Source organism: Hylobates moloch, unplaced genomic scaffold (assembly GCF_009828535.3).
Source record: "Hylobates moloch isolate HMO894 unplaced genomic scaffold, HMol_V3 SCAFFOLD_16, whole genome shotgun sequence".
Taxonomy (NCBI): Eukaryota; Metazoa; Chordata; class Mammalia; order Primates; family Hylobatidae; genus Hylobates; species Hylobates moloch.
Genome location: NW_026652291.1, coordinates 36,258,886 through 36,282,801, shown reverse-complemented (window position 1 = coordinate 36,282,801; position 23,916 = coordinate 36,258,886). Strand labels below are relative to the sequence as shown.

The window sequence follows — 23,916 nt, the reverse complement described above, 5'->3', positions numbered from 1 at the left end:
AGCCAGCCCTCTAATCAGCTTATTTCAGGGCAGCAGTGGGACAAAAGTGACTCTCCTCCTATACCTTCAGGCTACCAAGTGAAGAGGTATAGTGTAGGGTTGGGGTAAGACAGGGAAATCGTTCAAGCATTGACTAATACATAGGTTAAGCCAGGAAGGAGAACGTGGTTCAGGGTGAGACCCTCATCACTGCTCCAAGGAGATTATCTGTTTCTAGGACAGCAGGCCCTGAATTCACCCACATGCCTGTGCAATTACAAGCTAGAAGTCATTTAAAAACCTGATAAGGAACAACAGGTTTAAAACCTAGGGTATTCAGAACACCAAGCAACTCTTATCCTTTTGGAGTCAAGGGTCTCTATGAGAACTTGGTAAAAACTTTCTACTATCCCTAGAAAAAATATGACATGTATTCACTCAGATACACAAGCCACACAATTTTACCTGCAGTTATAAGGGATTCACAAATTCCTTAAAATCTCTCCCTACACTTGAAGTATCCCTGAAAAAGTTCTATCGTGTTCTAGGCTTGTCCTCCCAACAGATTTAGAGTTGCCCCAAAATCTAGGTTGGGGTTTCTAGGCAGCTGTGCTCAAGAGACAAATTATCTATTGCAACTCAGCACAACTAATCCTACATGGAAAAGAAAAAGGGCACTCTCTTCCCCCAAACCAACTTGTACTGAGGGAATTCTAACAGAAAAGATCTGTAATTTCATCCCCAAACTCCAGTGAATGCTAAGTTAAGAAGAGTTCCAAGGATATTTCATCCCCCTTTTCTGCCTGACACCCGTAAAACCTTGTAGAACCTTAGAAGAGTTGAAATAAATGCAAAAACATCCTAGTCCCCATGGCACTATGCTCCTTCTTTTATTCCAAAAAGAAATTAGTCATGATTGCCAATTAGCCTTACTAGGCAACTTTTATCCCATATGGGCTCTGAAAACCATAGGTTATCAAAGACACTATAAAACCTTACCCATAACTGAAGAAGAACTCAAAACAAGATATCATTTTTCCCCCATAATACTAGCAATAGTTCAAGTGTTGGTGAAGGTCTGGAGACACATGCAATCTATACAGTTGGTAAATTTGTAAGTCAGTGCAGCCTTTGGTGGTGGGGCTACAATTTGACAGTTTTTATAAAAAATTTAAAAACATGCATCCTTTGATGCATCAAGTCCGTACAGATATTTTTGCAAAAGTAGGCCAAGATAGATGTATAATCAGGTTAAATGTAACATTGTTTATAATGACCAAAAACTGGAAACAAGAAGCCCTCGTTGTTGGGTACATCATATAAATTGAATGCCACACGGTCATTAAAAGAACGGGTTAGATCTGTTAGTGTTGGTATGAAAAAGGGCTCTAAAACATATTGTTAATTTAAAAAAGAAATCGAGAACAGTGAGTATTACTACATGCTTCCTTCTGTCTCAATTTTTTTAAAGGATGCATATGCATTGTGGTATACACATTACATTAAGTTCTGGAAAGATAAGAAACTATTCACTGTAGTTACCTCTGGAGTGACTACAGACACTAGAAAGGAGTAGAACTGTACTGATGGACAAACATTTTAAAAACATACAAGTAACAGAGATAATATGGAGATGGAACTTTTTACTTTTTTGTTTTTATTTTATTTTTTTCTGCATAAAACCACCAAAACCAATAAATGTCACTGTAAAAATAAAATAATCATCATCACTTACAATTCTTTTAACAAGAAAGAAACCATATTTATTAGTGAGGAGACAAGTGGAAAGTGGGGGAGGACCCATATAATGCATGGTAAGAAACTGGTGGAAGAGAATGGGAGAGAATTGGGAGAATTAAAATACCCACACTCCCCTCCTCTCTCAAGACACTGCAGACACCATGAATTACTCAAGCTTTCCACTGGAGATGAATAGCTCAGTGCCCCACTCCAGTTGCCAGCTATTCATTGCAATTATAAGTAGGGGAGATAGTAGGTTGAGAGAAGGCTGGTGCAGTTCATCCAAATCCTGCCTTTTGTAATATGGATGAGGCAGAACAGTTGTTTCTAAAGAGCCTGAAGTAGCAGAGAACACTGCAGATGAACACAATTGTCTTCTTGGCAGACAGCAAGCCCCCTAAAGTTCATAGTGCACAGGCACATCAGGGGTCCTGCCACTACACACATTTCAACAGACTGTAAAAGCAAGAGCCAGGTGCCTATGCAATGGAGGGGGCAGGAGAAATCTCTGCTGCCCTGAGGAAGCTTAGGGAGCCCTGCTCAATGACAGAGACACCCCTCTGGGCTACACGGATCTGCTACAATAGTTCCAACCATCTCTTACTGCCCCATGGAAATCACCTAGGAGTAAAAATCATCAAGGAAGATAATCTTCTGTACTTTACTCCTTTCATCTGAGGCCCGTGAAATAAATTATAACGTCACTTCGTTTCCATGATATTCTTCTGCAACATTGTTTTACGAAGTGGGAAATTACATCTATGCAGAATTTCCAGAGAAGCTAGCTAGCAATACACGGAAGTTTTTTAATATAGCATGGCCAACTTTATGTACAGGTGCCATAAAAAGTAGTCCCTCCCCCATGGGACTTAAGGAACATAAAAGAGCCTGCTACTCACCCCCATTCCCTCATCCTTTAATGATGCCTGAGATTCCCCCATTAGTGATTCATGCCATCATTCAGGATTGTCTTAAGTATGCTCTTTTCATAGTGCCATGTGGAGAAACACATGAGGTCCTGAACACCACAGTGCAATGGCTCTTAACCTTTTGTTGTTGTCACTATAAAGGTCATTAGTCCTTTTGATAAACAGAAAATGCACTTATTTGAATAACAATGTATAATTTTCATATAATTTTGGCAGTTCAGTATTTTTTTAAGCTCTCTTAGGGATCCCCTCCAACCTAGGCTTAAGAACCCCTGGCTCAGCAGCAACAAGTTTGGCAAATCTCCTCCTCCCCTCCACCCACCCCACACCAAAAGCTCCTATGCATCTGGGAAACCCTGGGTCTGAAGAGAGAAGGCAATACTAAAGGGATGCTCTGACTACTTCAGATAATTGCCTAAAACTGACTCTGTCTACAGTCCAGATTACTGTTTATGATTCCTCCTCAGCAAGGAGTATGGATTTGTCACTATCTATTCCTTGGAAACAAGCTTTCCTGGCTTGAGAGACACTATATATCTTAAGAAATGCCCAGCAGAGATAACTGCCAAAGAGGTCCTTACAACACATACTGGCTGGTCACATTACCTGAGAAATGAGGCAGGGGAAAGTTTTAACACCTTATGAATAAAGGGGGCTCACCTCTGAGGTTTTCGAATGTCCCAGAGTCCCACTCCTTCCTTTGAATTGGCTGTGGCCAACAACCTGGGCTCCACGGGGTTAAACATCACACTATGAAAGGCTGATGGATAGTTTGCCAGGCAGAAAGGCTCTGTGGAAATAAAAATTATAATCAGTTCATTCCAGGTACCTTTGGGCCACTGGCAGGCAGATAAGCAGGAATGTGAATACAGATCGGAGCACTCTTTAATAACCACTCCAACGGCCTGGAGCCCCAAAACAGCACATAATCCCACCAGTCACCCCTACTCACAAGGTCCCCATGAGTCCTATACATAGCAAGGTAAACACATTTAACCACATTTTAAGCTATAACACCCAGAAATATATATAGCAGCTATCAGATCTTGAGACAAAACAGAAATGGCCACTAAAAATGGGAAAATAAGCCATTTTACAGTAAGTAAAACTGAATTCCACATCAGCTGAAAAAATTCACAACCAATTACTGGTAGGATTATTATGCTTTTAATCCAACTGTATTAGTTTTAGAAAAGTTTTTAAACTGCACACAGATTTGATGAAGTTAAAAAAAGAAACAATGACAAAATTAAGATGTGGTGAAACAATGGTGTGGTTTTTCTCTTCTGGTTCACAATGCTCCCTAACACCTAGCAGGTCTGTAATCAACTTCACCTAGAAACCCTGCATCATTTTACAAAAATTAGCAGGTTCCAAGTGAGGAAGAAACCACTCAGTTACCTAGCAGGATATACTCCTATGGGACCTGTTAGAGTAATACAAAGAAAGCACTTCTCAGTCTATGACCTCCGTATGCAGTACTTCACAGGTCTCTGAGCAGGTAAAGCACTCAGTCATCTCTGCCATCAGGCAGTTCAGACAAAGGAGAATTTCACCTACCAAGCCCACAGTGACTCAACCACAGCTGCTATTTCCTGCTACCTTATCTGCCTAACCCTAAAAACAAGCTTCTCTTATAGCCTGAACCTAAATAATGAGCACAGCCCAGAATGTAAAATGTTTAGAATATAAAAAAGTTAAAAGACCCAGATCCTGCCAGACAAAGCAGGCAGGATAGTAAATTTAGGTACACAGCTGTGATCATTACAATCTGCACTGAAGGCCAGGGTGGGTATGGCAGTGGCACTAAGGCTGGTACTAGAGGAAGGGGCCTTTTGAAGACAGGTAGAATTACAGAAATCTCTCTGTAGGAAATGAGCTGAGAAGATGCATTTCCTGAAGAACTTCAGGGAAAGTCAACAAAGCAACTTCTTCATTTTACACATCAGAGAGTCAAAGGGCACATTCAGAGGAGGCACTCACACAGATAATCCCCTTTAAACAGAGTTTATTTGCCATCATTTTAAGATCCTATACACAGTTAATTTGAGATTCTGTGGTTCTTTCAACAAAATAACAAGCCTGAAACTAGGATGCAGGAAAGTGAATAACACCTCCATTCTCTGTAAATAATCAAGAATAGTTACATGTCAGCACCACAACTTCTGCTCCTTGGGGCACTAAATACCAAGGTACAAGGGTCTGTGGAGAGTCACAGGAGGGTGGAGAAGGACTGGCAAAGGTGCCTCACTTCTGAGTACTTAGGTGGAGGATAAGGCCTCCGCAGACCTCTTATGCCCCCATGTGAGTGTTTCACATTTCCTTTCCCTTGACATCACTTGCACATAGATACTGAGGTCATAAATTGGATCTTCAATGAATCTGACATCAAACTGTTCAACATAGTCCAACAGTCTTTTGCACAGTGACCTTACCTCCATGGGGAGATTCCCGGATGTCCCAAATGAGAACCCGGCCATCATCTGAGGAACTGGCAAAAATGTTGTCATTCACTGGGCTCACAGACAAGCCATATACTGCATCTTCATGAGCAAACACGTCCAATGTCTCACTGCTGGGAGATAAGAGAGCAAGACAGAGGCACACACATACACACAAGCATAGTGCAGAGTCCCAGCACTTTGGTACCGAGGGTGCCATCTTTTCCATTTCTAGAAGAACGTCAACCTAGCTAAACCCAAAAAATATTATATTTCCTGAAAGGTAGGTAGTCAACTTCCAGGTTAAAAAAAGGTACTATTAAGGAGTCTTTTTAGAGATTTTATAATGTTTGTGCTAAATAAGCATATTTAAAAGTGACTCAATAGCTGAGTTTTGTATTTTCATTTATTACAGAACGCATCTGCTTGTGTACAGATTTGGGGGTCGTACTTGATTTTCAAAAAGCAAGGGAAAGCTTTAAAGCAGCCAAGTCTGATGCCAACAGGGTGGAAGAGGGGTCTCCTAGCAATCTGGCATGGTGACGAAGAGCATGGCTCTGAGGTCAGATACCTAAGTTCAGGTTTTAGTACCACCTGACCTTCTGTTATCTAACATGTCTGTGCCTCTGTTTCCTGATCTAGAACGGAGATCACAATAGTATCTCCTTAGAAAATGAGTGTGAGGATTAAATGAATAAATATGTACAAAGCACTTACAATGGTGTCCGGCACATAGTAAGAACTCAATCAATATTAGCTATTACTGTTCTTAAATATTATGGTTCCTTCTCTTCTAAACTCTTATTTTAAATTTTCACCTAAAAAGTATACTTTCATACCGACTTTCAAAACTTTCAAATCCCTTTTTCCTTTTTAAATCAAAACTTTATTTCAAACTACTGTAGGAATATTTTTTAGAAAAGAACAGCTGGTTTCATGTTTTTTTTTTTCAAAAAACAAAAACTATTTTAGTCTAAAGAGATATTTGCCTCTTCATATATGAAAAACAAAGTCAATCACCTTCACACACCACCAATCTATTTACCTTTCAACATCATGGAGGATAACTTGCTCATCATTTCCTGCAAAAGAAAAAAGCAGACATTTGATCATTCCTGCAAGGTGGTCCTTGTCCACATTACAATTTAGTATTATTAAGTTTTCAGGGAAAAAATATGAACAAAGCCAATGCTAATACAAACTAGAAGTGTTAACTAGAAAAAAGATTTATAGAAATAATTTAAGAAGGATAGGACATTCTTACAGAGAATTTTTTAAAAATAATAGCAGCCAAGTATAACATAGTAACAGTTCCCAACCTGTATTAACATGTATTACCCAGTGGATGATGTAAAAAACAAAAACAAAAACAAAAAAAAAACACTGTGGCTACAACCTGGGCAACATAGTTAGACTCCATCTCTATGAAAATAAAAATAAAAAAATTAGCCAGGTGGTGGCACACCCTTGAAGTCCCAGCTACCAAGGAGGCTGAGGTGGGAGAATTGCTTGAGGCCAGGAGTTCAAGGCTGCAGTGAGCTATGATCACACTCCAGCCTGGGCAACAGAGACAGACTGTCTCAAAAAAAAAAAAAAAAAAGTGGGGGGAAACAACACAAAACAAAACTGTCGCCATCAAGGAAAACACTAAATGATCATTGGCAAATCAATTCACTAGCTTTATTTTTTTTCTTTGTCAGCAGAACACTCACTAATCATGAGACCTGCAATAAAATCTTTAACATTTCTATGACCTAACTTTTTAACCTATAGAATAGGGATAATAACATCATAGAGCAATTGTAAGCATAAGACTACATCTATAAAAGCATTCAGAATAGGGCTGATCACTTAATAAGCCCCCAATAAATGTTTGCTAATATTTCTGTCCTTGTGGTCTTTTAAAAAATTTTATTTCTTTCTTTGAGACAGGATCTTGCTCTGTTTGTCTTTTAAAAATTTTTATTTATTTCTTTCTTTTGAGACAGGATCTTGCTCTGTTGCCCAGGCTGGGAATGCAGTGGTGCAATCATGGTTCACTACAGTCTCGACCTCCTGTGCTCAAGCAATCTTCCCACCTCTGCCTCCCTAGTAGCTGGAACTACAGGCACATGTCACTATGCCTGGCTAATTAAAAAAAAATTTTTTTTGTAGAGATCTAACATGTTGGGGTCTAATTATGTTGCCCAGGCTGGTCTCAAACTCCTGGGCTCAAGCAATCCTCCTGCCTTGGCCTCTCAAAATGCTGAGATTATTACAAGTGTGAGCCACCATGCCCAGCCTCATTAGCATGAAAATTTGATGACTGTGATTCCAAATGATGTGAAAGTTTTAATCTTGTATTTCTCCTTATTCTATCAAAGGAGATATATTATATTCATGATATGTGTAGTCCTGCCTTCAAATGGTTTGTATAGCAAAAAAATTAAAACCCGAATATAAGAAGACAAAACATAAAAAAAAGTCCCACTCCACGCTAAAATGCACAACCAACAGTCACTTAAATAGAAAGCAAACGTAGCAGTAAAGACATGGCCCAGGGCATCTTAAACAAAGGCCTGGCTGTAAATTCTATTGTAGGTACAAACCAATGAAATCAGTAAACTCATACTAATGCCTTTTAGGTATCAGACACAGTGCTAGGTCTTGGGTATACAAAAAGAGTAAGATTCTACTCTGTCCTTGAGAACTCCAACTGGACTTGAGAACAGTCCAACTGGACAAACAACTAATAGCAACAAGAGGGTTTGCCTTGTAGCAATATGATCTAGCTATGGGGTCAATTATTTCCTTCATAAGCAGGGTGAAAGTACATGGAGAAGGAGACCTTTGAAGAGAAACTCAAAACTCTTACCAATGAAAGGCTTAGGGGAATTGGTGGGGACTGCACAATTAAGGTGGAAGAACACCATGAACAAAAGGCACAAGGGCAAAATAGTACTGTGTAGTGCATTCTTAAAATGACAAATAGTTTGGTGGGCTAGACAGAATAACTCAGGGAAGGGAGGTCAGGCCAGACAGATAGATCGGGGTTTAGACTTTATTCTTCAGGCACTGTAGGCTCAATGGTTCATATGGTCCAGTCTTTATTTTTAAAAGTAAACTTGTGTATGCAATGAATTCAAAGGAGGATTAGAGAGTGGTAACAGAAATCACAAAAGGCCATTGCAAAAATCCAGGCCAAACTAAAGGATGAATATGAGAGGCTTTCAAGATAGACCTGACAGGACTTGGTGACAGACTAGATGTGTAAATGTAAGAAAGGCAGGTTTGGGGATGACTCCAAGATCACAAGTGGAATGAATCATGTGAAACTGCTACTTTTTAAAGTTGAAAATGGTTAATTGTCAGCAATTTCTTTCTTTTTTTTTTTTTTTTTTTTTGAGACAGAGTCTTGCTCTGTCACCCAGGCTGGAGTGCAGTGGCTCAATCTCAGCTCACTGCAAGCTCTGCCTCCCGGGTTCACGCCATTCTCCTGCCTCAGCCTCTCCGAGTAGCTGGGACTACAGGCGCCCGCCACCACGCCCGGCTAATTTTTTGTATTTTTAGTAGAGACGGGGTTTCACCGTGGTCTTGATCTCCTGACCTCGTGATCCGCCCGCCTCGGCCTCCCAAAGTGCTGGGATTACAAGCATGAGCCACCGCGCCCGGCCAATTGTCAGCAATTTCTTAAAGTTAAACCTAATAGCTTATATCCATTGCAAAAATCCAGGTCAAACTAAAGGATGAATATGGGAGGCTTTCAAGATAGACCTGACAGGACTTGGTGACAGACTAGATGTGTAAATATAAGAAAGGCAGGTTTGAGGATGACTCCAAGATTATAGGTAGAATGAACCATCTGAAACTGCTACTTTTTAAAGTTGAAAATGGTTAATTGTCAGCAATTTCTTAAAGTTAAACCTAACAGCTTATATAATTGGGTGAATGGTCGTAACTGAGAAAGAAAACCCAGCAGACAAGAAGAAATTTTCACTCAGGGGAGGACTAATGATCTTGGTTTTAGATCTATTGTATTTAAGTTGCTTTCGGAACACAGGTAGATATCCAGTGGGAAAATCTGCAGCTCAGAAAAGAGGTCAGAACTAGAAATGTGGGGTCAGAAGGAGTATGGTTGATGGAAGCCATCACCAAGAGGGTGGTGAGAGCACCAGCCATTCCAATTGTACCCTAACACAACACTTTTCAAACAGGAGCTATCTGTGGGTCATGACATTCATCTGAGTTATGGCCAGCATAATCTTTAAAAATGAAATCGATTAGAACAAAAAACAAAATCAGAGGTCGGGCGCGGTGGCTCACGCCTGTAATCCCAGCACTTTGGGAGGCCGAGGCGGGCGGATCAAGAGGTCAGGAGATCGAGACCATCCTGGCTAACACAGTGAAACCCCGTCTCTACTAAAAATACAAAAAATTAGCCGGGCGAGATGGCGGGCGCCTGTTGAGGCAGAAAATGTGAACCGGGGGCCTGCAGTGAGCGGTGGCTATGATCCAGCCTGGGGACAGGAGATCTGCCTCAAAAAGAAGAGAGAAAAGGCACACACTATCCTAATATATAATACTGCTGTAATGCAGAAAAGACAAGCTATGAGAAACCAGTAATTTCACAGCTCAATGAAATACAGGAAGAAAAATAAGCAGTTATTTTTGCACTCTCTTCTCTAAAATCCCAACCACAATGATGTTCCCAAGGTAGAATTTCCCATTTTACCTCCAGAGAACACTTTAGTGTTCCCACTGTTGAAAGCCAGGCAAAAAATGTTGGAATGGTGCTCTCCTTTCAGCTGTATAGGCTTGACCCTGGAGTGGATGGCTTGTTCCATGTGCCATAGCAGAACCCGGCGGTCATCTCCTCCTTAAGAAGGAAGTAAGAACCTGTGATTAAAACAGCTGACATCGCAAGGCTGACAGATGGTTTTGCCAGCCTCGAATCCCATCCTTTCCAAAACGGCACCTCCCTAACTCCGTAAGATTCGCATGGAGCACAAAAACCCAGGACTCTCCCTGCTTTACCATCAATAGGCACATGTTCTCTAGGCCATTCATCTCTCCCAGGAATTGAATCTTAAGCAGACATAGAAAATGAAAGGGATAAGCACTGATATTGAGACTCCTAAAGCCACCCTATTCCTGTCTTTCCAGAGTTCTTTAAATATTTCTTCATTTGCTACCTAGAACCCCTTCATGGAAGTCCTTTTCGTTTGTTTGTTTAATAGAACCTGAGATGACTTCCATTGCTTGCAATCAAAGAACTTTAAAGTAATATTTCTAGCATAATGGTTTTCAAAGCAATCTTGATATGATCTCACTGACTGTGGGACACCATACAAATGATAACTAAGAAATCACCTGACTCTTACAGTAATAGGACCTAGACAGAATACGGCTCAGCCCAGCTCTTAACTCTGCGTAACTTTGGGTCTGAGTTGGTTGTTGTTGTTTTTTTTCCCATTTTTACTTTTTACTTTTACTTTTTTTGCATTGACTTTTTATAAGAAGGCTATACTATTTTCCTAATAAAAACTTAATTTACAACAGCAGCACACCATAGCAAGCTCTACACCTCCGCCTCCCTTCCTCCATTCAATGAAAAATGCAGCCACAAATGATAGCACATCCATACAATGGCATACTATGAAGCCATTAAGTTGTTAGATCTATACAAGAGCTAATGCAGAAAGATGTCCAAAGATACTTGTTAAGGGGGAAAATGAGGTATAAAACAGTATGTACATCAATATCCATTTGCATAAAACAAAATTTTTAAAAGCTCCATGACAGCAGAAACCTTGTCAGTTTTGTTCACTGGGAAATACCTGGCACCTACATGAGTGCTCCAAAGAATGAGCATTGAGAGTATGCTTATACTCGCATATCTATGCTTGTATTTGCATAGCCCTATCTAGATGGCTATAAATGAAGCTGTTTATAGTGCCAGCTATAACTGGTAGGCTGATGTTGGGAGACTTTTTATGGTGGTAAAATACATATACATGTAACTTACCATTTTACCCATTTTCAAGTGTACAATTCAGTGGCATTAAGTACATTTGTGCTGTTGTACAGCCATTGCCATTATTCACCTTCAGAACTTTTTCATCATCCCAAACTGAAACGCTGTACCCAATAAACAATAACTCCTCCCAGCGCTTAGTCACTGTTCTTTTTTTTTTTTTTTTTGGGGGGGGGGGGGACAGAGTCTTGCACTGTTGCCCAGGCTGGAGTATGGAGTGCAGTGGCGTGATCTCAGCTCACTGCAACCTCCACCTCCCAGGTTCAAGCGATTCTCCTGCCTCAGTCTCCCGAGTAGCTGGGATTACAGGTGCCCACCACCACACCCAACTAATTTTTTGTATTTTTAGTAGAGAAGGGGTTTCACTATGTTGGCCAGGCTGGTCTCAAACTCCTGACCTCGTGATCCACCCACCTCGGCCTCCCAAAGTGCTGGGATTCCAGGCTTGAATCACTGTGGCCGGCCAAGTAGTCACTATTCTACTTTCTGCCTCTATGGATTTGTCTACTCTAGGAACCTCATATAAGTCAAATCACACAATATTTCTCCTCCTAGGTCTGGCTCACTCCCTTAGCATAATGTCTTCAAGGTGCATCCAGGTCATGGCATGTATCAGAATTTCCTTGCTTTCTAAGGCTGAATAGTATTCCATCGTATATATATTTGCACACATATTTTGTTTATCCAGTAATCCATCGATGAACATTTGGGTTATTTCCATCTTTTGGCTATTGTGAATAATGTTGCTACGAACACAAGTGTACAAATAACTTTTTAAGTCCCTCCTTTCAATTTGGGTATATACTGTTGGAAAACTTTTACATTTTAATTTTTACTTTATACCTTCCTATACTGCTTGACTTTTTGCCACAGCAGATTTCTTTTTATAATAAAAAACAGAAGATATAGAAACCAAATCATACTTATTCTCCTGCTCCTAGAAAGAAATTGCCTTTGCTACTTGAATTCCTTTGTTTCTTGAGTTTCTTCTTCCTTCCATTGTCAGTCCAAATCAAATCGTCCACCAAACTGATGCCCACAGTGTTCTCTTTATGATTGGCCTATTTCAACGATGAGTTCTCTGGCCTAGGATAGTATCTAAATTATGTATTTCTTACAAATTTACCACTCTGTAAAACATCAAGCTAAGGTCATGAAAATCATGGTTTGGGTTTTTGTCACTTTATTTTAATGAAAAATGCACAAATGGTTTTCCATACTACAAACAGACTTAGGTATGGGCACTTTAGTTCTCTATGGTCTCCACTCCTATGGTTTTCTCCCAACACTGAGGCTGTGAGTCAGTGACTTATCACTGCTTCTGCTACTATATTTTTTTTAATTAGATAAGTATTTCTCTATACTCATGTCTCTAGCAAAAGCAAAATGTTAAAAGAGAGGCGCACATGTTTCTTCTACTTGCTCATGTTTCTGACCTAATCTCCCTTTGCCTCAGTTTCATCAAACATAAAATGGTCATCACAATAGTTCTTCTACCCTCATTGGTTTTATAGGTGATAAAGCCAAGTACAAAAGAGTAAAGTAATTTGCCAACATCACACAATAAAGTCATTGAGCTAAGATTCAAAAGCAAGCAGTAAAGACTCCATAGCCCCGACTCTTAACCACTATTCTATACTGCCTTATTGAACAAACAATGAACCATAACTGACAAAGCAAATTCATTCTGATGGACAGTTGAAGGGATTGTCCACCTTAGTAGCATAACTCAAAAATGTTAAGTAAGAATAAAGGGAGCCCAGGAGTAAAAACAGAAGCTGACTTAATTCCAGCAAACTGGCCCCTAGTGTAAACTGAACAGGACTGCCTGAATTTATAAGAATTCTTGCAGTGCACAAAACTGGTAATGGCTTAATTATCTAGAAGATGCAAAGAATTTCTACAAATAATTCTTAAAACTCCAATAGGAAAAGAGGCAAAGAATATACCATTCAGAAAAGGAAACCCAAATACCAAACATATTATAGAAGATCTCAAATTTTATATGGTATCAGGGAAATGCACATTATAATTTAGACAGATTCTCACAAAGTGGCACAAGGGAATGTACAAGAAAGTTCACTGAAGCATTGGTCATAATATCAAGAAAACCTATATACAACATAAATATCTAACAATTCAGGAATGGATAAATTCCACTGGAATATAAAATAGGTGGAGTCTAAACACAATGGAACATCATACAGCAGTTAAAGTGAACAAGAAACATGTAAACAAACATGAATAAATATTGAAAACCTAATGGTAATAAAAGCAAGTTTCAAAAGGATATGAAAGGTATAATAGCTAAGCATGTATTTTTAAATATACAATACTTTATATTGTTTATGGATAAACACACATAGTAAAAGAGGCTTTTAAGTGTATCTGTAGTGTTTCTTTAAAAAAATACACTCACGCTTGTAATCCCACCACTTTGGGAGGCCGAAGCGGGCAGATCATGAGCTCAGGAGATCGAGACCACGGTGAAACCCCGTCTCTACTAAAAACACACAAAAAAATTAGCCGGGCGTGGTGGCGGGCACCTGTAGTCCCGGCTACTCGGAGAGGCTGAGGCAGGAGAATGGCGTGAACCCGGGAGGCGGAGCTTGCAGTGAGCCAAGATTGCGCCACTGCACTCCAGCCTGGGTGACAGAGCGAGACTCTGTCTCAAAAAAAATAAAAAAATAATAAAAATAAAAAAATACAGAAGTGATTTTAGCAAGATTGCAAGAAATAAGGTTAATACACAAAAGTCCATCACTTTCCTATATACCAGCAATGAATAAGTGCAGTTTGAAATATAAAATATTTAGGTATAAATTTAACAAAATTTTACAAGATCTATATAAGAAAAATTATAAAACTCTAATGAACAAAATCAAAGAACTAAATAAATGGACAGATATTCCTTTTTTTTTTTGTTTAAGACAGAGTTTCACTTTTTTTTTTTTTTTTTTCCCCAGGCTGGAATGCAATGGTGCAATCTCAGCTCACTGCAACCTCTGCCTCCTGGGTTCAAGCAATTCTCCTGCCTCAGCCTCCCGAGTAGCTGGGATTATAGGCACCCACCACCATGCCCAGCTCATTTTGTATTTTTAGTAGGGACGGGGTTTCACCATGTTGGCCAGGCTGGTCTTGAACTCCTGACCTCAGGTAATCTGCCCACCTAGGCCTCCCAAAGCGCTGGGATTACAAGCTTGAGCCACCGTGCCCGGACAAGACTCAGTATTTTTAAGATATCAGTTCTTCCCAACTTCATCTATGGATTCAATGCAATCCCATTCAAATTCTCAGCAAATCATTTTACGCAAATCAACAAAATGATTCTAACATTTATAGGAGAGGCAAAAGGCCCATAATAGTCCACACAATTTTGAAGAACAAAGTTGGAGGACTGACATTACCTGACTTCAGGTTACTGCAAAGATACACTAATCAAGACACTATAATACTGGCAAACAAATACACAAATAGATCAATGGAGCAAAACAGAGAAGCCAAAAATAGACCCACATAAGTATAATCAACTGATCTTTGACCACGGAGCAAAGACAAAACAATGGAGCAAAAATGGTCTTTTCAACGAATGGTGCTGAAACATCTCAATATCCATATGCATAAAAATAAATTTAGATACAGACTTTACACCCTTCATAAAAATTAACTCAGGATTGATCATAAATCTAAACGTAAAACACAAAACTATAAAACTCCTAGAAGATAGTAGGAGAAAACCTAGATGACACCAAATGCTGGTCATGATGTGGAACAATAGGCAATCTCATTTACTGCTGGTGGGATTGCAAAATGGTACAGCCACCTTTGAAGATAGTTTGGCAGTTTCATACAAAACTAAATGTACTCTTATCATGGAATCCAGCAATCATGCTCCTTGGTATTTAACCAAAGGAGATGAAACTTATATCTACACAAAGACCTGTACATGGATTTATTTTACAACAGCTTTATTTACAATTGCCAAAACTTGGAAGCAACCAAGATGTCCTTCAGTAGGTAAATGGATAAATCAACTGTAGTACAACCAGACGACAGAAACTTATTCAGTGATAAAAAGAAATGAAATATCAAGCAGTGAAGACATGGAGAAACCTTAAGTACACACTACCAAATGAAAAAAGCCAATCTGAAAAGGCTACATACTGTATGACTTCAACTCTATGATACTCTGGAAAAGACAAAATCATGGAGACAACAAAAAGATCAGTAATTGCCAGGGCTTGGAGGCAGGGGTTGAATATATGGAGCAGAGAAGATTTTTAGGGCAGTAAAAATCCTCTGTATGATATTGTAATGATGGATACATGTCATTACATTTGTCCAAACCCATAGAATACACTATACTAAAAGTGAACCCTAAGGTTCATTTTTTGAACATTGAGACTCTGAGTGTTTATGATGTGTCAGTATATGTTTATCAGTTTTAACAAATTTACCACTCTGGTGGAAGATATTGACAACGGGGGATGCTATGCAGGTGTGGGAATAAGGGGTATGTGGAAAACCTCTGTACCTTTCTTAATTTTGCTGTGAATCTGAAACCTCTCTAAAACAAATAAAGTCTTAAAAACAAAACATAAGTAAATCCTTCTACCAGTAATAATAATAATAATAATAACAATAATAATAATAGATTGGAAGTAAACTTAACAAGTCATCATTTTGTCAAATCCAATTGGTATCTCTCTATTTTGTTTAAATACTTCATATTAAGGAAGTATTGTTACATCTCTTAGGTATTATAATGGCATTATGGTTATGTTAAAAAAGAAAAAAATCCTTATCAATTAGAGATGCATACTGAGGTGGGTGAACTGGAGTATGTCTGGAATTTCCTTTAAAACGTTCCAGAAAAAAAAGCGGAGGGATAGATGATTAATATGGACAATTGCTATAGATGCATACACTATATTATTCTACTTTTGTGTATGCTTGAACAATTTTTTCTTCTTTTTTTTTTTTTTTTTGAGAGTCTCACTCTGTCACCCAGGCTGGAGTGCAGTGGCATGATCTCAGCTCACTGCAGTCTCCACCTCCCAGGTTCAACTGATTATCCTGCCTCGGCTCCCTGAGTAGCTGGGACTACAGGCGAGCACCATCAAACCCAGCTAATTTTTGTATTTTTTTTAGAGACAGGGTTTCACCATGTTGCCCAGGCTGGTCTCCAACTCCTGACTTCAAGTGATCTGCCTGCCTTGGCCTCCCAAAATGCTGGGATTACAGGCGTGAGCCTGGCTGAACATTTCCATAATAAAGAGTTTTGGATTATGTTTAATGTTCATGATAGAAAAAGAAAAAAGAAAACAAGACTCTGCAGGATGGGCTGGGATACTCATGGCTCACTAAGACCTACAGCGCAGTCTCTCCTGAATTGAAGCAGCCTAAGTAAAAACAGAATATTGTGCGCCTGTAGTCCCAGCTACTGGGGAGGCTGAGGCAGGAGAATCGCCTGAACCCTGGAGACAGAGGTTGCAGTGGAGCAGAGATCGTGCCACAGCACTCCAGCCTGGGTGACAGAGCAAGACTCCATCTCAAAACAAACAACAACAAAAAAACCAAAAACAGAATATCTGCCAGGCCCAGTGGCTCATGCCAGCACTTTGGGAGGTCGAGGTGGGAGGATCCGTAATCCCAGCACTTTGAAAAGTCGAGGTGGGAGGATCACTTGAGCTCAGGAGTTGGAGACCAGCCTGGGCAACATAGTGAGACCTTGTCTCTACTAAAAGAAAAAAAAAAGAAACCGGAATATCCATACGTTTGTGCCCAACTCATAACCATTCTCAGCCTAAGGTCTTCCCCCATCACCCAGACAGCAATAATCTTTAATGTTCATTCTAGGCATTTATAGGATGATTTCATTTTGCCTAGTACTCAGTAATTCAAAATTCATGGCTATTTGTTAAATGCCTTGGGATCATTTTAAATGATGTGTCCTTAGTAACTTAACATGATGATGACAGCCCAAGTCCATGGGAGATTGGAATCATTGAGGCAAAAATTATCGCTGTGATGAGGCCTACTTCTTGACTTTGCCCTCAAGGTTAGCATCAGAAGATGTAAGCTAAACACACCCCCTTACTCCACTCAACCCCTCATTCCTTTAGGCAAGGTATTAAGAGCCCCATGCAAAGACGGCACTTTTCAAGTATGCGTTGGCAGAAAAACAACCAGTACAAATTGAAGCATAATGTAAAACCGTTAGGCTGCTTTTCACCCAGCAGAGGGCGCTAAACAGCTGTGCCCAAGACTGATTCAACAAAGCAAAGAAGGGCTGGTTGAAGCAAGGGAAAGTCAGTTCAGATGCAAAAGCAGCTCTTCAGTTGTCTCCCTTAATGACCTAGTCAGTTCAGAAACGTAGAGATTTACTGTTTAGTTCCACAGAGACTGACCTGCAAATAATCCAAGTGAAGAATATTTAGGATCATTTCAGACCATTTAAGCCAGCCCCATGGGCCTGGCAGTTGGATGAGAATGGGGTCAGCCTCAGGAGAGGGAACACAGCCCCAACCTCTCCGGGGCACCGGAGGTGGAGCACAGGGACTTCTCGGGAAGGCTAGGCCTTTCTTCTCAGTGCCAGTGCCAGGCAAAGACAAGCAGAGGCCAGGCCTTCTAAGCCTGGTTTCCTCCCAAACAATTGCTTACCTTCAACTCATCTGAGAACCCCAAGAAAATACAATTACATACTCTGATTTTGGTTTTTTGGGTTGGTTTCATTCTGCACTAAAATCACTAATTCATCAAAAAAATGTACTATAATCACATTGTGGCAGCAGCTTTGTAGTTACAGAAAACCTTTATACTTAAAGAGTACCCTTTCCCAAAGGGTCCCAAGCTATAAGCAGAAACTAAGCAAGCCCTTACAACACACTATAACAAAAGTAATTATTTAACATTCTTCTTATTTTATTGCTCAGAAAAGCTGAGGTAAGGATTTGCTTTGGGTTTCCTCAAAAGCCAGCCAAGCACAGGACTGAGAAAGCAGTCTGAAATTCTGGATCGAATGCTCCTGGAACTTATCATTGTTTGAAGAGCAAAAGCATAATAATTTAAATGTTCATCAATAGAAGTCTGGTTAAAATTATTATTTAATAAAATAAGCCAGACACAAAACGACAAATATCATATGATTCCACTTATGGAGGAATAGTCAAATCAGAGAGAAAGTAGAATGGCAGTGGCCAGGGCCTGGGGGAAAAGAGGAATAGAGAGTTATAGTTTAATGGGTAGTTGCTGTTTTGCAAGATGAAAAATTCTAAAGATGGATGTGGTGATGTATTAATTACATTAATGTAATTAATACCACTGAACAATAAGTACACTTAAAAATGGTTAAAATGGTAAATTTTATGTTGTATATATTTCACAATAAAAAATGTAAGAAAGTTTACTATTTATATATGTACAACGCAGCCTAAATAAACAAAAGCATGAGGCAGCTCTGTCTATACTCACATGGAACAATTTCTAAAATATAATGTATTAGTGACTGTATTAATTGTTCAAAACATTCTTTTAACAAGTAACTCAATGGGATTAGATATAGAGCTTGGGGTTTCATCTTTGAGAGGCAGCAAAGATGGTGCTATAGAAGGGTACAGGAAGTACAAGCTCTGGAATAAAAGAACTTGATTCAAATCTTGGTTTCACCATTCATGTGTCCTGGTTATTCTACTCCTCTACCCTAATTTTTTTATTGTAAAATGGAGAAAATACGAACTATTTCCCAGGTTTGTTGTGTGTGGTGAGATAATGTTTGTAAAAGTACTTAGCCCAGTGTGATATATATTAGGTGCACACAGCTCTCAAAATGTCCTTGTGTCCCTAAAGTATCATCCATCAACTTGTCCTAATTTTTCAAACCTTGTTTTAGGTAGCATTAAGAATATGAATAGTATGATGCAATTACACAAAAACATACACAAATTTATACATACAAAGACAGATGCAAAATGGTTAGCAGAGGTCATCTCTTGCAGATAGCAATTTTACTTAATACCCTTTTATATTGCTAAAGTGTTTTCTTTTCTTTTCTTTTTTTTTTAACTGTGAAGACTAAAGGAAAATCATTCAGCCTGGCTTTCTTCTCAGCCCATTTATTCCTCTTCAGTGAGTGTACTGTGTAAGACCAAACCTCCTTTTGTGTTAACCTACCTCTCCTAAGCTCCAAGAAGCTGCAGCGCACTACAGAGGCACAGTCTGTGTGAGACACAGCCCAGCTACATCAATGGATGGAAAATAAGTCTGTTTTGTTATTTTTCCAAAGCTGAAAATAATTGATATTTGTATAGAAATTCAATCACATACATATGTCATTTTATCCTCACTTGGGAGGTAAGGATTATGTAGGCCCTTTTTCTAGACACGTATCGGAGAGATAAAATGACTTGCTAATAATCCAAAGAGCTTGGCCTAGAGCCTAAAACTAAGTTGTATCCATTCTACCAACATGCAGAGGACAGAACAGCACCTAGCATTCCAAATGAGGAATGTTCTGGAGCTTTACACAAGGAAGAAAAGCACTTTCCAGGCTTTTTTCTTTTTTTTTTTTTCATTTTAATGATTTTATCTATTTTTAAGTATAGAGTTTTGTGGCGTTAACTACATTCACATTTTCACATTGTTGTGCAACCATCACCACACTTTATCTCCAGAACTACCCCTTCCCGCTGACAACTGCCATTCTCCCTCTAGACACCATTCACTTAGCACAATGTCTTCAAGATTCATCCATGTTTGGTGTGTGTCAATTTCATTCCTTTTTAAGGCTGAATAATAATATTTCATTGTATGTATAGACTACATTTTGTTTATCTATTCATCCACTGATGGACCCTTGGGTTGCTTCTACCTTTCAGCTATTGTGAATAATGCCACTATGAACATTAGTGTACAACTATCTGTTCGAGCCTCTACTTTCAATTCTTTTGGGTATATAACCAGAAGTGAAATTGCTGGATCCATACGGTAATTCTATTTTTAACTTTTTGAGGAATTGCCATACTGTTTTCCACAGTGGCTGCCCCATTTTATATTCTCACCAACAATGTACAAGAGTTCCAATTTCTCCATATCCTTGCCAATTCTTTTTATTCTTTGCTTGTTTGGATAATAGTTATCCTAATGGGTGTGAAATGTTTGCTGGCCTTTTTAACCTTCAAATAATAGCCTAAAATAACTCTCAAGTCCTTATTAAATATCTCAGAGCGCATCATTCTACAAACAGTTTGAGTTATCTTTCTTCATGAGTACCTACCCTTAAATTCAGTTACCATTTTTCTATTCACTCACCCTGTCCAGCCCAAAAGAGTTTTCTGTAGTTTATTTATCCCCTATTGTTTTGCATTTCACTGCCTCAAGGAACTAACATCACATATAAATTTGGGAAATTTCATATTAATTCTCTCCTCAAATCACTTACAAAAACATTAAGAGCGCTAAGCTCTATTTACTCAAGCCAGCCACTTCTGTGATTAAACCTATTTTAGAGGTGGATATAATGGGGGGCAGCATAGCACACCACAGCATTCAAAACCATAGGCTTAGTCTCCATGTAGTAAAACATAGGAAAAAATAATAAGAAAAAACCCACAGGATTAGGATATACAAACACAGGTTCAACTCTCAATGTCGCAGGCACTTTTTAGCTGTGTGCCTTTAGACAGGTTACTTAACTTCTCTAAATTACAGTCCTTCCATCTGTAAAACTGAGAAAACAACACTACCTATTTCACAGTGTTACCGTTAGGATTAATGAGATAGATCTGTGTAAAAGACTTGGCCCAGTGCCTGATACATATTAAGAGCTAGATAAACGTCAGCTAATTATTATTGCTATTTGAACTCAAACAACAGCCAACATCAGTTAAGTTTACTCTGGGTCAGGGACTACCCTAAGGGTCTTACACGTAGTGGCTCTTCCAATCCTTTTAACAACCCCACGAAGTAGGAATTCACATGAAACTACAGAAAAGCTACATAATATGAAGGGGTACACAGCTACCAAGAGTCATTGTTGGGATATGAATCTAGGTAATGTGGCTCCAGAAACCATGCTCCGTACCATGATGCAATCCAGCCTCACAAATATAAGAGGCCAGGCAGCAAAGTAAATGAGTCAGACTTGCCAGATTAAGTGACAGACTGAAGAATATATCTGTATTTTTAAAAGATAAGCCACCATTCAGCTCTAGCCAGTTGTTGCCATAGAGAAATACAGACTCAAGGTTGCCAGATCTCCCAATTTTTGGCCCATGGATAAGTTAAGGTTGAATGATTTGCCCAAGGTCACAAAACTGCTGTTCAATGGCACTTCCCAAATCGAAACCAGTAGGCAGGGAAGAGGGAGGGGTACAGGCAGGTCTGGAGAGATAGGAGAGGTGGTGTCACACAAATTTTGCTCATTACAGAAGTAGCTATAGGGATAACATCTACAGGCATTACTTCTGCTGACACCCTGTTTTTACCTAGTACCCTTCTGCTAAAAGCTGAGTCCACTTATCTACCTATTGTCTTGTTTTTCCATGTCTCTAATGAGGTAAGTAGAACAGAAACATTATCCCCATTTTAAACATGTTAAAAGTGAGGTCCTGGCTTGCCTTAGCTCCTAGCTAGAAGCACTTTACATTAAATAGGAAGTATTAAGCAGCAGCAACACCCTAACTAGACAGCTAGAGCCTCATAAAATGAAATGATTTCTCCAAAATCAGATGACTAATAGCAGTGGAGTTTAATAAAAATAGGGTTTTGAAATACTAACCCTAGACAATGTCTCTAATTCCTGATCAGAAACAGAGAAAGAAATCCACAAATATTCAAATATCCCTTTCTCCTTACACCAGAGTCACAGAGTAGAGATGTAAGGCACCTAAGAGTTCATCTTCTAACATCCCCATTTTGCCAGTGAGGAAACTGAGGCACAAAGAAGTTAGACTCACCTGTCCAAGAGCACACCGCCAGTTACAGGCAGAGTGGGATTCAAATCCAAGATGTCTGAGTCCAAAGCCCCTGCTCTTCCTAAAGTGTGGTAAACATAGGCCACTGGATGATTTTAGACAGTAGAGAAATGATGTTAATAATTATGTATTTTAAGGTGTACTAGAAAAAAACAACTAGCACATAAAACCCGTGACTTAGACATTATAGTAATGTCAAAAACGTGGGGCTCAAACTTCTGAAATTTGGAGAACAGGCACATTTAAGACCTCCTTAAGAGAGGGACTCTAAATCAGAGGCTGCAATTTGATATACACCCAGATGCAAACATGGTTAACTAGGGAATAGTCTCAAGAGGAATTAGGAGAATGTGACTGTTTTAACAAAGAAAGTTACAACCTCGTCAGTTGCACTGTAATCAATCTAAAGGAGACTACAAAATGGCCAAAACGTTAAAATATTCAGACTCACTAGTAATCAAGGCCAGTTGTATGAGAAGTCGTAATACACTTTTTAGATGATGCCAATATTCTGACTGAATTGGTTAAGATAAAATAATGCCCAGCAGTAGCCACGATGCAGTCTCATAATACATTGGTCCAAGTGTAAATAAGTTGGTTTAACCATCTTGGAGGACAACTGGGTGATATATATAGAATGTATCTTAAAAATATAAAAAATATTCACACCCATTGACTCAGAATTCCACTTCTAAAGATTTTATTCTAAGGGAAAATATTTTTTCCCTTGGATTTAGCTACAAGGATTGTGATAAAAGCAAAAAATAAACAGAAGAAACAAGACAGAATTGGTTAAATTCTGATGTCGACACTTGAAAGGATACGATGTCATAATATCATGCTTCAGAACAGTTGTTCTCAAAGTGTGTCCCATGGACCCCAGAAGGTCTGCAAAGTCAAAACTCTTTTCGCAATAACACTACAATGTTATTTGCGTTTTTCACTGTTTGAAACTGTACTGACAATGCAAAAGCAATGGTGGGTAAAACCACTGGTGCCTTGGCGCTAGGGCAGTGAGGGCAAATTGTACTATTCATCAGTGTATTCTTTAACTGCTACTCATTCACAATAAGACACAAATGCCACATTCACTCAGGAGTGCCTTGATGAAGCAGTAAAAATAATTGTATCAAATTTCAACCAGAGTACACATCTAAATACTCTGTATGATAAAATAGAAAGTACACATAAAACACTTCTACTGCACACTGAAAAACAATACCTATTTTGTGAAAAAGTACCTATGAGATAGTTTGCATTGTGAGCTGAACTGGCTGCTTTTTTCACGAATAACATTTTTACTTGAAATTACTGAAAAAGTATGGTTATTCAGACTTGGGTATTTGGTAATATTTTCTCAAAAATGAATAAGATGAGCCTGTCACCTCAAGGAAAGTAATTGGCAGTATTTGTAGACAAAGATAAAATTCAAGCTTTCAAGTAAAAATAAAAATTTTGGAAAAACTGTAATCACCATGGTGAACATAATCACTTCCCAATACATAGAGGCTTTTCTGATGAGACTGGTGGCCATGTCAACAAATGTGACTTTTTAAAATATACAATGAAATGTGTCAAGATTTGGAAAACCTGAAAAACTCAGTGAACCAGTATTTTCCAAACGATCAATGTATAGTGCATGGGAGGAAAGACCAAAAGTTTAAGACAGATTAATGGATTTTAGTGTAACAATGTAACAGGCTATGACAAATTATTCGATATGGTTTTATATTCTTGTTGCAACTAATCTTTAAGAAACTACTACTTGTTGAGTTTTGATACAGTATTAAGGAAGAATATACAGTTATCTAAGACATTAACATGCTCTTCCCTTTTATAAA

At 38.9% G+C, this 23,916-nt stretch overlaps 1 protein-coding gene across 5 annotated transcripts in view; it reads right to left on the bottom strand.

Moving 5' to 3' along the window:
* DCAF5 (DDB1 and CUL4 associated factor 5) overlaps window positions 1-23,916 on the bottom strand; it is a 108,198-nt gene that overhangs the window by 66,837 nt on the left and 17,445 nt on the right. For 3 of the 5 annotated variants that reach the window (XM_032179332.2, XM_032179334.2, XM_032179333.2), the window contains 4 exons: window positions 9,801-9,944; window positions 6,135-6,171; window positions 5,084-5,223; window positions 3,309-3,438 (listed from right to left, as the gene is read on the bottom strand). In XM_032179332.2, the coding sequence (XP_032035223.1) occupies window positions 3,309-3,438; window positions 5,084-5,223; window positions 6,135-6,171; window positions 9,801-9,944 (451 nt within the window). Of the gene's footprint in view, window positions 1-3,308; window positions 3,439-5,083; window positions 5,224-6,134; window positions 6,172-9,800; window positions 9,945-22,057; window positions 22,080-23,916 lie in introns of those variants that run through there. The other 2 variants (XM_058429422.1, XM_058429421.1) reach the window with 2 other exon arrangements.